We start from the raw sequence: 15,310 nt of genomic DNA on the forward strand, positions 1-15,310 counted from the left end.
TTTCAGCATTCCGAAGAATATTAAATTTTCTTAATTTCTCACTGAGCTAACAATATGACTAAGGCTTCGAACGGTATGTGAACAAAACTCGAACTCATGCCAATGCTCAAAATCGTAACCAGAATGAATATGTATATTTAAAAATACTTGTAATAGTACTTTTATGGTATATCTATACACCTTATCTATTTAACCTGCTTTTCTAAGGGGTATTGCGCGCAGGAGGCGTCTCTCCCAGAGCTTCCGTTCTGGCCACTAAATCAACATTTACATTAAATGGCAATTTACAGTTTATGGGCCTTTGCAGATGAACGCGTCCGGTTTGGGCTGATAACTGCCTTCGTTTTCGTAGCCCAGTTTTTAATGCCATCCGTTTGCCAAAAATATAAATATATATATATATATATATATATGCATATATTTTATTGTCGTAAAATGTGTCCTGTCCAGTAATATGCACAAAAGCTTTGATGAAATCAAAATACGGCCGAAGTATTTTCACAGCCAGAGACAGAACACTCGCACACTCGCACTCTCGCACACACACACCGAAAAACTTTACAGCTCGTTTGTGAGGTACGCAGCGTGTGCCCTGCGGCATCCTTTGGTTCCACCATTTTTCTCTTTTTTTTATACTTTTTGTTGTATAAATTTCATTTTTGGTATGTTTAGAGGTTTCCCGAATGGCCAGCGGCATATTTTATGTACAACTTCAACACTGTAAGTATTCATGTGTGTGTGTGAGCGTGTGCATGTGTGCTCTGTTATCGCACTGCATTTATGGATGTGTGCGTGCGGGTGCGTGTGTGTGTGTGTGTGTGTGTGGACCGCGAGGTTACTTAATATACAAAGACCTTTAATTTCGACTAAAGCTAAATAAACTTTGTACCCTTTGGTATCTCTCTCTCTCCCCCTCTCTCTCTCTCTATCTCTTTCCTGCGCACCCCCAACACATGCCAGAGCCCCCTTTACATACACCTGCGGTCATGCCGCCACCAGAGGACAACGTATGTGTGTCTGTGTGTGTGTGTATCTGTGAGTGTGTGTGTGTGTTTGATGTTCGGCCTGCGTTCTTCGGCGCGTTGTATTTTGATGGTGTGTCTGTTCCTGTTGCTGTTGTTGTTGTTGTTGCTGTTGCAATGTCCTTGGGCACATATTTGCATGTTTTATTGTATCTGCTCTCAGTTTAGGAGCTTTCCCTGCCACCTCTGACCCCCCTCTCACCACCCATCTCACCCCCTTCTGCTATGCGTGTACCTATGTTTTTAATTCTTTACATCGATATTTGGCCGCTGGCATGCCAAAAACGCGAGCCGCTGCTGGTTGATTGCGGTTCGGCGGTATGGGCGGGCGGCCCATTTCCATTGCCGGGGCGGGGTCGGGGTAGGGGACGGGGGACAGGAGACCCGCCTGGGCAGCGTTAGCGGCAATTTTACTCTCGAAATATGCATGATATGTGCTACACCTTTTGTTATGCATTTGTTTTGATGTTGAAATGTTGCCCGCTGGCGTCCATTTTGTTGCCTCAACGGGAATGATTTGCTTCAAGTGCCGCCCCCTTAAAATACCCTTTAATTAACAAAATTTAAAAATAAAGTCTGGCGCGTTTTACTTTTCAGAATGCTTCAAGCTAATATATTATTTGTTTACCTTAGCTTTTGTCTGCCTATCCATTGATTGCTGTCAAAACTTGTACAGGGTATCTACTGGTTCATATATTATAACATTTGCTTGAAGAAGCAGTTGCTGAAAAGCAAAAATAAGAACAATTGTTGCATTTCAGCTGCAAAGAAAAGCTAATATATGTGCAGCTACCAAGGCTAATTTAAATTAAGCGCAGTTAAGCGCAGACAGGGTATCTGCTAGTCGAGTCCACTTTTTTGTTCTAATAATTTCTTGTTTTAATTTAAAGAGTTCGGCTACTAAATTAAAGCTGAGGCTAATTAAAATTGGCTTCTGCTAGTGCAAGAATGCGTTGCATACTTTCAGCTGCACACACACACACACACACACACACACACACACACGCACACACAGATGCTGACTGGTATTTATACGCTCACATATTTACACGTTAGTTTTCCATTACTTGACATTTTCTTTGCCTCGAACGCGGCTATGGCGGTTGGATTTTTTAATTTGCGTTATACGAGGAGTTTCCTTTTGAGTAGCTTGCGGCGCCACCCACACACACACACGCACACAAACACACTGGCACACACACATGTGGAAAGGCTACATTTAAAGGGCAAGGAGCGGCGCAACGTAGCGTGACAACCGCCAGCGTCGAGCAAATGTCACGCTTGACTCATTTCCGTCCCATGATGTTGCCGGTGCCGCAGTCGCAGCTCCTGTGGCTGGCTGCAACAGCAGCCAGCTCAGCGCCGCAGTGCAAAGAAAGCCACATGACAATATTGGTTGCTTGGCGGCCAAAGATGGATGGTTCTCTCCCTCTCGTCTCTTTCACTCCGGGTGGAGGCAACCTCTCAGCCGGAAGCACTTGAGAACTTGCAATGGCCGTCGGCCATTTTGCGGTCTCGTGCGTCACATCGCATCGCATCGGAGCAGCAACCGGCAGCTGAAAATTCCCTTCGTTTTCATTATGTTGCGGCTATGTCCTTGCCTCATGCACCTCCTCAGCGGCAGCCTCAGCCTCCGCCTTCTCGTTATGTTTCTTTTCAGTGAGGAGCCACGTCATCATTATTATGAACACCGTTATGGCCGGCAGCTATATATTCCAATTTGTTGTTGTTGTTGTTGTCGGTACTGCTCCCACTCCCTGCCCCCTCGCTACCCCTTTTAGCCAGCGGTTGTTGCTTTGCTTTTGTCTGGTCTTCAGGGGGCCAGCTCTTGGGTGTTCTTATATGACCGCCGCCAAGTTATTGTAGCCAGCGCTTGTTATATATACCCTCTAACGCATTCAAGAGATTAAAAGTGGGTGTTATGCAGCTGTGAGCGTGTATGTGACAGGCAGATCAAGTCACATTTAAGGCTTCAAATATGGTTAATTATTGAAATGGGTCGATCTACAATAAGTTTGGGATGTTTTATTTGGAATGCAGCTGGGATATTGCATGCCCGAAATGGATCTCTTTCAAATTTGCTCAAATGCTTTTAAAAATTTGATATTAAAAGTTATCGATAACACGTATTTCTTGTTATTATTATTTTGTAATATTCATAAAGGGTATCTGTCAGTCTTAATGCAATACTATCTCCGAGTTGTATCTCTTTCAAATTGATTGTGAACCCTTTTCTCTCACAGTGACAAATTGAAATATATCGATCAATTGTATAGGGTATTAGTTAGTCTCTAACAATCCTCCTATTTCAAATTCTTTTCTTCCCATGTTCTGGAAATCTTCAATAATTATTTTCAATGACAATTTGCTATGTATGGATAAATCTTCTTTAATTTCTAAATTTCATTTTTATATAGGGTATCTCCCCGTCTTGACCTATTGTGCGTCGAACTCTCATTTGTTATTGTTATTTATTTTCAGCGCTTTTCAGCGGCGCGTTGACAAAAAGTCTTGGCTGTTATTTATAAGCCGCAACAATTGCAAATGGTATGTGAGCCGCCTGAGCTACCTGAGGCACTCGCTGCACTAGCTAATACCCTGGCATTCTACTTACATTTTTGCGTCCGCTTTTCATATGCAAATAATGCAGCTGGCAGCAGCGGCAGCCGCAATAATAACAATAATCGTGCCACATTTAGATAGCGCACACAGAAAATACCAAAATAGAGAAAAAAAAATATTAAAACGCTTTTAGCCAATTGAAGAGTTTAAACATTGGCCAAGTATAAAATTTGTTTGCATACCAAAAATGTTAAGTTGCCCGCTGCCAGCAGACGCTGCCGCTGCCTCAGCCTCAGCCTCAGCTTTCAACCTCAGTCGCTGGCTGTGCCGCTTATCTGGGCGCTGCTTGCAACATTTGCTGCGGGCCTTTTTACTTTTGGTTTTTCGATACGAGAGGCCGCCTGGATAAGGTGCAGGGTGTGGGGGGGAGGAGTGGCAGCACCAGCAGCGGGTGTGCTGCATTCAGTGTGTGTGTGTGTGTGTGTGTGTTAAGTTGGTCGCATATACTTTTGGCCTCGCTTGGTGTCGGTGCCTTACCGTTGCTCCAAGCCTTATAGTTGTTGTTGTTGTTGTTGCATTTGTTGCTGTTGCTGTTGCTGCTTTTTGGCATCTGCTCCTTGGCCCTAAGCTGATTGTTACTTTATGAAATATTTGCAAGCAACTTTATTTACAATTTTTCGGTTATTTATTGTTTGCAATTTATGCTTGAATATTCGTATTCGCATATACGAGTATATTCATTGTTCTTGTTGTTGTTGTTGTTGTGTATTTGGTCAAGTTTGAGTAACTGATTTATCGCATCGCATTTGCGTCTGTGTGAGTGCGAGTGTGCCTGAGTGTGTGTGTGGGTGTTGCCATATTGAAATGAGCGCCAAAAAATAACATATCCACCCGCACACACACACACATAAAGCTAGAAAGGATGTTTGCCGCAAATATTTGAGAGTATTTTTAAATTTCTAAGAATTGAAGCTGCGTACTTCCTTTTATTTGTAATGCACATATTTTAAGTATAAAAGCAACAACTGGAGATTTTTATCTTGGTTCGAAGTCTGATTTTTATGATCCAACAAATTAAAATACGTGCCAGTTATAAAGGTAGATATACAATGAGATTTGTATTGAAGTCGTATGTTTTAGTATGATAAGCTATTCTTCTTTTTAATTATTATATATATTTAAAGAAACCATATGCTAATTGTTAGCATTGAGTATCAAGTTATCGATATTACTAACGTCCGATAACAGTTATCGCTTGTTTTAATTTTAGTGTTGCACAGCACTGTTCCAAGTTTTTAGCCCCAACCGAAGCAAACTAAAGCTACATTTTCAATTACTTAAATGTAGTTGCCCCTCCCCATTTACCCCACAGCACTCCAAATACAGAATATTCCTAGAAATTTGTGCATGGATCATTTAGAATTTCGGCTTTTAATTGCAACTGTCTAAAATATATACGAGGCACAGCCTGTGCCTGTTTTGGTTAGACTCTTTTTTGTTGTTGTTGATGGACAAGGCACAATTAAGAATAAAGAAGAATATGAATTCCGTTTGGGCCAAATTGAACATGACATTTGTGCTGGACTGTTTGAGTTTTGCTAATGAAGCAGAGACTCATATTGTAGTATTTGTTTTGTTTTGTTTGGCCTGGCTTGGCTTGGCTTGACTATGAATTGGATTGGATTTCCATTTCAAAATTGTGCAATTTGTAATGAAGCAGTTGCTGTCATTGGCCAAATGACTTAAAATTGCAAATATGCAATGCTCGAAAGGCTGCAAAATGCATTTCCCATTGACGAAACGGGCACCATCAAAGAATTTCTTTGTATTGGCTAACTAATGCTCCCAACATAAAGAAGCTGCCTTCTAAATTCTTTATATTGTTGTCTGTCAACTATTGAGTTTCTTGTGGAATGCAGTTGCCTAGCTTAAAGACGTTTCTTAAAACTCATCGCTCAGCTGCATTTTTGATAAAGGAGCATAAGAATAAAATTCGCCTCAGGCTCAACATTTGAGCCAACATTTGTTTGCTTGCAAATAAATTTATATGCTGTGTGTTGTTTACTTAATGCCAAAGCTAGTTAATAAAATCTTTGAAAAATATTGTTTTAGTCGAGTTTATTCTTTAACCAAGCTTCGCCCCTCGACAACTATAAAATGCAATTAAAATGCAATAATCTGTCGCAGCGCTGATTCCAATTGCTTAACTCGCTGTCAATCTGTGGTGCGGCAGCGGGGCGGGGGCTTGGGGCTTGGGGCAGGGAATTGCTATCGATATTTTTGCATATGGAAGCGGGCTTTTGGTCTATGTTGCCGGTGGTCAAAAGGCAACTGCAATCAAAATTGCAAATACAATAATATGAAAAGCACAATGAAATAAATTGAAATACCTCAAGCTATGTAAATGGGCAACCAGCCACATGGACACACGCACAGGCCGACCCCGAACACACACACACACACACGCTTGCACCTATGTAGAGAGCAAATATGAACGAGACAACGGCAACAATAACAACAACAACAGTGTGCGCTGGCGGGTGTCACAACAACAAGAACAACAAAAAAAGTTTACTCGCCTTCCCTACAAGCTCCTACACCTACCCGAGGCACCCATGGGGCACCATGTCAGCGAGCTCTTGCTGGTAATAGGAACAGCTGGCGATATCAACGAACAGGTTACCTATGCTATATAAATCAGAGCAGGGAATCAAATAAAATGGATTATTTGGATATAGTCTACGACTATCCGGTCCGGTCTGGTAGATTTTATGAACAGAATATCATAATAAAAATATATATATATAAGTCCGGTAAAATCTGAAGTCCATGGATATTTATATACTTTGTATCCAGATAAAGACAAAAGACATAGCTCCATATTCTTTTATAGAAAATCGAATTAAAAGTATACAAATGTGTTAATATAAATCCAGGCAAATTTGAAGTCTATCACATGCAGGTATATATATACATATATATATACCTAGTTTAAGACAAATGGAATGGCTAGAAGCCCAGGAAAGATCTTTAGAGATCTTTCGTAACAAGCATATGTATGCATATGAATATTTCTGAGGGCGGAACAAAGTGGGCTTGTATTTTTATTGTTATAAAGATAAGCCCAGTATTAATAATATATATTAAAATAGATGTTGGCATAAACATAATGCCAGGAATTTAGAACAATAATGATTATGCTTATATTGTTTTAAGTATAGTTCCATAGTTATAGGTATAATCTCATTTAGTTCCATCCACCGATTGATTCAAATGTAACAATTTTTCTTATTACGAATTAAGTGACCTTTAAGTACTCTCTAAATGTCCACCAAGTAAAACCTATCCTCAAGGATTGTATAATATGGCATATATGCTGAAGAGTTGGCTAAATAATCCATGTGCATATGGGAATTTAGGATATATAACCACAATATATAGCATAGCTGATATTTTTCATATATGAAAGGGTATATTAGATACGTGTATCTGCTTGTTTTTTGGCAAGGAAATGGAGAAGGGCGCGTCTACGTAATCAGCATTTGTGGCGCTCGAGGTCATCCGCAAAGTCTTCAGGCGACATCGTGTTGCATGCGGCACAGCTACGTTCCACAGCAACAACAACAACAATGAGAGCAACAGCTACAAAAAAAGTTCCGTGTGGCTGCGGCCCAGAATGACGACGACGCCGCTTCATCTTCCTGCCTTGGCCGCTGCGGCGGCTGCGGCGGCTGCGGCGGCGGCTGCTTGGCCTGGGGCAACATTTTGGGTTGGCTGGAATATTATAATTACAAGCGAAACAGGCCCCAGAGGTGCCCAAAGCAGCGCCCAACGTTGGTTGCCCATGACAACATTGCCAACGACTGTGATGCCCAAATGAAGCTGAAGCTGAAGCTGGAACCCAAGCCGAGCAAGAGAACGAGAACGAGAACGAGAACGAGAACGAGATTGGGACTGGGATTGAGACCGGTAAGAAGGCAGAGACCGGGTGAGGCGCCCCAAACGACTGAGGACACAGTGACAGTTCCGCTTTTAGCCTGGCCCGGCTGTCAACCCGTGTGCGTGTGTGTGTGTGTGTGTGTGTTAGCCAGTTGCATGCAACTTGCAGCTGCTACCGAGCTGAATGCTAGTTGAGCTCTGACTGATGGGCCCGGCGAGGATGGCTCGCTTAGTTGGCCAGCTGCCGCTGCTGGGCACAAGGCAGATGTGGCACCAGTTCTACTCGCAAATTAAGACACAAATGACTTAACAGCTAAAGCCAAAGCCAAAGCCAAAAACGAAAAACGAAAACCTAAAACAACTTCATTCAACTGATTTTCGTGTGAAAATTATTGAAATAGATTTCCTAAAGCCAACATCAAATGACTCGAGCAACGACTTTGACTGCAGTCCATATACATGATCCCATACCATTTGGTATTTCGTATTTCGTATTGGGCCTAAGCACTTTCCTCGTCGTCATCGTCGTCATCTCCGTCTCCGTCTCCGTCTACCTCTAAGCGGACATTGGCGATTATCTTGTCCACGACTGTGAAATAAATGAGCGTCGTAGTCCGTACTAAGGATAGCCCCAGGGCCATTGTTGGCGCATTGTTGCTTCAAAGAAAAACAAAAATACCAAAGATAGGTTTCAATTTATCAGTGTGTGTACTTGAGTGTATGTGTGTGTGTGTGTTTGTTGTGTGCGATGTGGTTTTGTCTTCAAGGCAAACTGATTAAGAGCCAAAAAGTTCCCACATTTCATATGTATGTGTATTTAGCAGCTTGTGGGTGTGTTGGTGTCTCACTCTCTGCATGTGTGTGTGTGTGTGTGCGTGTGTGTTGGTGTGTGCATGGGAATGCCCTTAAGTTCAATTGGGCCCTTCGAGCGCATGAAACTCTCTGCGTCTGCGCACTCAGACGCAACCTTTTGTACAGTTGACCCTATGTTTGCATAGATTTCAGATTAAGCTCACAAATATTAACCTGATCCTGAGACCTTATGTCCTTGGCACCCTTTTTAAATAAAATTATGACTAGCATAGGTTATTTTGAAACATTAAATTAATTATGTATTCTACCGGGAATTAGCAGGAAAATGCATTCAAGGAATATTTCATGCAACTCGAATTTAGCCCAGCATATCTAATAAACAAATATAGCTTATAGAAGGGATATATATGTATAGATATATGGATAATTTATATACATTCAAAAATATTTTGGAACATTTTGCTGTACTTAAAATTAGTTCAAGGACATGGCAAATCTCCATATTATGTATATTCTGTATAGATTAAGATAAGTATAAAGCATTATTTGCGCTGCATTAGAATTAAGTTTAGGATATTTTACAGTGTCTATAAGCTCATTGACCTTTCCAACAAAGAGCTATCTTAATCTTAACACTAGGTTTTTACTACAGCAGCGATAAGATTATGGAAAGATTTCAATCAGTATTGGTAGCGATCCGATCGGGGATTGACATTATCTACCTATGGTATGCACACATGTATACATTGATATATATACTATATACATGCTGGAGCACTCATAGGCCCATACACTGCTGTATACAAGTTGTACAATCAGGTGTTGGAGTACCCTTATCGATTTCTAAAAATAAGAAACTACACATATTTGTTAACCGAATGCATTTACTTTTCAACTGTGCGCCAATTCAGTCCATTGAAATGTCTTTGATCGAGACTTACTACAACGAACAGGAAAAATGTTGGTATGGGCCGGAAAATGGGTTATTTAGCGATCCCAAAATATCCATAGGCGAAGTGGTATACCAAGCGCTCAAGACGGAGCCAAAAAATATATTTCAGGTATGTATGAGAAAAACAAAATAATAATTATAATCATTTAAATAATATGTAGATATCCCACGATAATGGACAAGTTGAAAGCAATGCGGAGGCTTTGACAGCAGCTGTCCGCATAGCCCAGTTCCTGAGCTCGGAAGGACTCTCGTACAGGGACAATGTCGGGCTTATAGCTAGACACGGCGTTCATGTTACTCACATTTTGTTGGGTTGCCTTTTCAATGCCACGCCCTTCCATGCCGTCAATCCCCAGCTGGAAACGGAAGCCATAGCTGCTCTGTATGCGACAACAAGGCCAAAGCTGATATTCTGCGATGGCGTCGCTTTCGAACTGTTGAAATCCCTAACTAAGGACTGGAGGCCAAAGATTATAACGCTGATCGATCATGTTGGGAACGTGCCCAGCATTGAGGATCTCTTGGGATCAACCAAAACGGATAAGAACTATGCGTAAGTAGAATTTAGAAAGGGAACCAATTGGAAACTAAACAGAATTAAATAACTTAAGAAACTTACTGGAAACCAGATGGTATGGGATATATTGAGCTGAATAAACATTCCGGTTAAGCAAGTTTCCGATAGCTTTCGGATAACAGATATATCTTATTATATTTGTAACTTATATAAACACTTTATAGACCCGTAAAACTTGTGCAGGGCGGCGATCAAACTATGGCCATTGTGTGCTCCTCGGGCACTTCGGGCTTACCCAAGGCTGTGACAATAACCAACTCTCAACTATTGCTGATATCACCGTGAGCTCCAACCTTCCAGATGACGTTTCTTTGAATATCTAAAACCCTTTTCCATTGCAGCGTCAGCGGCCTTAATGATGTGGTGTACACAACCGCTGGCTATGATTGGTTGTCCGCCATAAAGTGTCTGCTGAGCAGCACCCTCAACGGAGCAGTTCGCGTTGTTTCGCGTCAGCCCTTTAGCACGGAGCTGATTGTGGATATTGTCAGGAAATGGCAGGTGACTTACTGTTATCTGTCGCACTGGCAGTTCAATGAGCTGTTCACCAGCCCGTTGGCCACGCAGGAGCACCTGTCCAGCCTGCAGTTCGTGCAGTACAGCGGGGGCTGGGTATCGGCGGGTGTTGTGCAGGCAGCTCAGCGCATCATCGAATCTACGCTCTTTGTGTGTGTGTACGGCACAACGGAAACGGATGGCATAGCGCTGTGCATCAATCCGGAAACGGAAAATCTGGTGGGCGCTTTGCTGCCCGGCATTACGGTGCGGATCGCAAATGAACAGGGTGACAGGCTGGCGCACAACGAGATTGGCGAAATACTGATAAAGACTAACCAGAACTGGAATGGTTACTACGGCAATCCGGCGCAAACGGCTCAAACGCTCGATTCCGAGGGCTGGTTCCACATGGGAGATCTGGGCTACTTTGATAAGGACAATAGGCTTTATTTAGTGGATCGCAAAAAGGATTTGCTTAAATACAAATCCATGCACTACACACCCAACGAGATTGAGAGGATCATCATCGAGTTGCCGGATGTACAGGAAGTCTGTGTGGTTGGCATTAAGGATCGGTTATATGGTGATGCGGCTGGCGCTTTAATTATCCGCAAGCCCAATAGCCTCTTATCCGAACAGCAGGTCATCAATCATGTGGCCGAACGTATTCCCGTCGAGTACAAGCAGCTCCATGCGGGCGTTCGCTTTGTGGACAGAATTCCCGTCAATGCCAACGGAAAGCTGCTGAGAAATGCAGCCAAAGAAATATTTAAAACCACTCCAAGATGGCCAAAAGCTTCGCTTTAAGTTCTATTAAAAATGCATCAAGCAATTTAATCAGATTCTATTAAGTATGTATACATACGATACATTTTTATTGTGTGCGTCGCCTGCATTACGCGCTGCAGAGTTTTTATCCTGAGAGCGTTTATCCGGACACTGGACAGAGTGGATTGACAACCAACAAATGAAAGCAAATAGTAGATGAACCATTACAGCTTTTGATCCCGTTTTGCATTTGGATTGCACGCGTTAGCTTTTGACGGAGAGTGAGCATTATGAACGGCAAGCGTGGGTGGGGTACGTTCATATATCCTCTGCGCTCGCGCCATTGGTCGCCTTGCTTTTGATCCCGTTAACTGAACGAATAGTGTGCAAGGCGGATAGCCCTAATGTCGCTTCGGCATGGGCGCAAGCATGACGCATTTAGTATGTGCGCGTCTGCCTAATTGATCGTACGTATTCTCCGCGCGTGTATGTCAAATTGTTTTATAAAAAGTATAATAAATTAGCGTCGAGCTAAACGCGGTTAATTATTTTGTGCAGCATGTGTTATTTAAATATATTTGTGATTCCATAGTTTAAAATAGATAAAAAAGTCATCAAAACGCGAGCTGTTTAGTTTTTGTTGCCCACTTTTTGCAATGAAAAAATGGAAGCAAATTGGCGCACTTTATAACTGCACACACAACCAGAGAGAGAGAGAGAGAGAGAGTGGAACACAAAAGGGAGAGAAAGAGGAGAGCATTCCGAAGCTTTTCTTGGGCAAGTAAGTGAGGCTCAAATAAATGGCATGTTTATTTCCATGGGATAAGATAAAAAAAAAGCTCGTGTTCAACAAGCTTTGGATAAGCGAATAAAAATAAGTTAAATGCATTATAAAAACCTTTAGTTGGGCAAATTAAAAGCAAAGAGTTGCCATTCGGATCAAGTTTTGTTTCGTTTAATTTGCTCCCTGGGTAAGAATTTCTTATATATGTACATATATTTTTTTTTATATAGTCTTCATCTAGCCATCGGCTGCATTTCATGTGAAATATGTATTACGAAGAGGAACAGAGCAATGGGAAATTCCCTGGCGGCGATTTATTAGTAAAAAATGTTTCGTGTTTCGGCGTCTGCGCGTCGCATTGTTCGTCGTGTTGTGTTTACGTTGTAAGCTGTTGCTGTGCGTTGTTGCTGTTGTTGTTGTTGTTGTGGTTGTTGCTGCTGCTGCGTTTGCCTTTTGGCCATGATAATTTAGATGCTGTTGTTGTGATAACAATACACACACACACTGAGACACGCACGCCCTAGCTAAACCCAAAGCCAAAGCCAAAAACTGCACGAACAAGTTGGGAGTCTCAGGGGTAAACTGGAGGGGGATTTCTTTCGGTTTCTGCCTGACTCTCGTCTATCGCTGGCCTACAAGAATTTATGGTCAATGTGAAAGTAACCTTGATTTATGGCCCCCATCAGACCATCACCTCAAATAGGTTCGAATTATATAAATTGTGCCACATACATAGGTATAAACTGTGCAGGTGCCCTGGGCAAAAAGGATTAGCTCGCTGCAGGCTATGGATACATCTATTTGTCGCTAAGCTCGTGTCCCAAAGAGTTGTCGGTGGCGGCGGGAGGGGGTAGGGGTGCGGTCAGAGTAAAGGGGTGTGCACTAAGCATATTTTACATCCTACTCTTGTACATCAAAGAATTGTTAAATTAGAAAAAATACGCATAAATTTATTTCAAAGAGGTTTTCAAAGAGAAACACAGATTTAAAAGAAATTGTATTTTGCCCCAAATCAACTCAAATTAGAAGTCATAAAATAGATTGTGAAATTGTGTAATCACAAAATCAGATGATTTACATTAGTTTTGCGGCCATCTATCTATATTTTTATTTCCTCATTTATTTAGACACTTCCCCTAATGCGAGTTCAGCTGGAAAATCGAAAAAAGCTGGAACAAATCTATAATGCTGTGCACATAGAAGTATATTGAATTTGGCTTCGCTTTGACACAGGATTGATGTTTGCATTGGCATATTTGAATTTCGATTTGATGGTCAAAATTGCAGTAGCCATAATATTTTTCTAACACTCGCGCAGTTTAAATTTATGCATGGCGGCTCTCTAATACCATTTAGAATAACAGAAATAATTTATTATTTTTAACACTTTACAATTTCAGTATATTGTGCGGTGTCGTTTTTATTATCGTTGCTGTTATTGTTGTTGTTGTTGTTGGTACTGTTATTCTTGCTGTAGGTTTTAGTGTTATTTGGGATATCAACAAAAGCGAATTGTTTATTTTTCATTTGGTCAAGCGGTGTTCATGTTGAGTTGGGTGGATTGAAATGGGCTGGGCTGGGGTTTTGGCACGTGGAGAAGTGAACGCGTTCGAGTGCGTGTAGATTTCAACACTTATGCTGAAAATATACATTTATAAATATTTTACAATAAATTGTGCAATAAATGTGAATGGAGTTAAATTTTATTACTCTAAAACTGAAAAACGGAACTCTAAAGTTTGCAATTTAAAATATGGGCACCTTTAGCAAGCGCATTATATAATAAAAGCATTTGACCATAAAGCCAGCCGATTTCATTTTAGCCAAATAGCGTCGCTCCTCACTGGCATATTCTGTAATGTCATAGCCCAGCATATAGCCAAGATAGGCTAAAGTGCACAGAAGCAAGAGAATTGTATAGGTATTCCAGTCATCTACAAAATTAACCCAAAAATAGAGCCTCGTTTTGTCTCCTATGTATAGTTAAAAGTAGACTTACCAAAAATTTGAACAGTGCGCTTGGCTCTATCGACTATTTTGCTGAATTTGGTGCACTTGTACCGTTGTAAGGGACTCACTACGGCCAGGATACTAGCATTCATCTGTGGTAATGCATCCCGCTGAGGCTCGGCAGCATGCTCCAAGTATGGCTTGTGTGTGAGTGGTTTCTAAGAGAGAATCACTAAAGTAAACAAGCAAGCAGTTTACTGCTTATGGGGCTCGCATTTACATACTGTTAATTACCAATACCAGCAGCTGTGCGAGCCACATAACAGCATGTTAAAACTTACCTCTACTCTGCGTCGCTTATATTGAACTGATTTTCGGCTTGTGTCAGCTGTGTCATAGCAGCTTTCATCTGTTGAACAATCATTTTTCTTTTTTTGATATTTAGTTTTCTTGATTTTTTTTGGATTTCTTTTCTGCACACTTGGAAGTGGCATTTCTTCTTGCCTACAATCAGGTTGTTGTGGCTTGTGTAGCTTAATTGTCGGCTTACCATCCAGCTGTTCAGTAAAGTTGTGGGCTTGCTGAGCAAACTTGCAATCCTTTGTATGCGCTTGCGTTATTATGTCCCACGGATACACATGTTGAGGTAATCCCATTTTGTTTTCCATGTGCTTTTGGATTTTTTCTTGCGCCCGGCATTCCATTTCGTTTTCGCCAAGTAGTGTTGACAGCTTGAATAGATCCTTGTTGGCTGAGACGGCGCAACGCTCCTGCAGCCCAGGCAGATTGAGTTGAGCCTGCAAATGACGATCACCGACGTGGCCAACAGTTTTGGTTGTTATTTGACCATCAGCCGTAATTATTACAGAGCTTGCACATACCGAGTCCAGCCTACAAGTATGTGAACTATACTTTATCACATAATTTCAGCAATTCAATTGAGCAATTAAGTAAAAACTTACGATTCGGATACAAAATCAGTGTTTCTATACAACTCAATTACCTCAGGAGGGGCGCCAGATAGTTGGTTGTGCTTGCTAAACAAACATTTGTCTAGCTTATATTCGCCGGCTGTTTATTTGAGATGTACTCACTGTGCGGTCGACCACATTCTTCACAGTTGAAAACCTATATAAAATTTAAAAAATAAAATACAAGGCTGAAAAAAGTAGAAAAAACCTGTTTTCAATGTCTTAATAAATTGAATAAGAAGTGAGAACGCTTTGCCTGCCTAGAAAGCAAAATTCCGACATATGTGTTACAGTTAAATATAGATTAACATAATCAGGCTCTAATATGTGGCTTCCACAGCTGTTAACAGTAATTTGCTGCAGTTCAGTTATGTTAATTCAAGCGTGCAAGCAGTTAACTGCTTGACCATAATATTGTGTACCAAATAATGATCTCACACATGAAATATATATGTATATACACAAGCATCA

The 15,310-nt window shown here is 41.3% G+C and overlaps 2 protein-coding genes across 3 annotated transcripts; one reads left to right on the forward strand and one right to left on the reverse strand.

Annotated features, from left to right (window-relative positions):
• Positions 1-9,250: 9,250 nt before the first annotated feature.
• Positions 9,251-11,621, forward strand: LOC115760864 (4-coumarate--CoA ligase-like 7). The gene is made up of 4 exons (XM_030702418.1): positions 9,251-9,397; positions 9,450-9,844; positions 10,033-10,149; positions 10,210-11,621. The coding sequence occupies exons 1-4, from the start codon at positions 9,257-9,259 to the stop codon at positions 11,171-11,173; spliced, it is 1,617 nt and encodes a 538-aa protein (XP_030558278.1). The 5' UTR covers positions 9,251-9,256; the 3' UTR covers positions 11,174-11,621.
• A 1,987-nt stretch (positions 11,622-13,608) lies between these two features.
• On the reverse strand, positions 13,609-15,057 carry LOC115760758. 2 transcript variants are annotated; one of them, XM_030702237.1, is made up of 5 exons: positions 14,963-15,057; positions 14,831-14,905; positions 14,210-14,774; positions 13,918-14,086; positions 13,609-13,852 (listed from the first exon to the last, which is right to left on the reverse strand). In XM_030702237.1, exons 1-5 carry the CDS (start codon positions 14,977-14,979, stop codon positions 13,665-13,667), a joined length of 1,014 nt encoding a protein of 337 aa, XP_030558097.1. In that variant the 5' UTR covers positions 14,980-15,057; the 3' UTR covers positions 13,609-13,664. The 2 variants fall into 2 exon arrangements, with proteins under 2 accessions (XP_030558097.1, XP_030558098.1); XM_030702238.1 differs by having other exon boundaries at positions 13,610-13,852; positions 14,210-14,759.
• Between the last annotated feature and the right edge of the window lie 253 nt (positions 15,058-15,310).

This window comes from Drosophila novamexicana, unplaced genomic scaffold (assembly GCF_003285875.2).
Source record: "Drosophila novamexicana strain 15010-1031.04,08,12 unplaced genomic scaffold, DnovRS2.1 tig00000462-arrow-pilon, whole genome shotgun sequence".
NCBI classification, from domain to species: Eukaryota; Metazoa; Arthropoda; class Insecta; order Diptera; family Drosophilidae; genus Drosophila; species Drosophila novamexicana.

Coding starts and splice junctions, on each gene's coding strand:
- LOC115760864 (XM_030702418.1), top strand. CDS start 9,257: ATGTCTTTGATCGAGACTTACTACAACGAACAGGAAAAATGTTGGTAT. Junction 9,398..9,449: donor AGCCAAAAAATATATTTCAG/GTATGTATGAGA, acceptor AATAATATGTAG/ATATCCCACGATAATGGACA. Junction 10,150..10,209: donor CAACTATTGCTGATATCACC/GTGAGCTCCAAC, acceptor TTTCCATTGCAG/CGTCAGCGGCCTTAATGATG.
- LOC115760758 (XM_030702237.1), bottom strand. Junction 14,087..14,209: donor ATAAGCGACGCAGAGTAGAG/GTAAGTTTTAAC, acceptor ATTCTCTCTTAG/AAACCACTCACACACAAGCC. Junction 13,853..13,917: donor GCGCACTGTTCAAATTTTTG/GTAAGTCTACTT, acceptor TTAATTTTGTAG/ATGACTGGAATACCTATACA.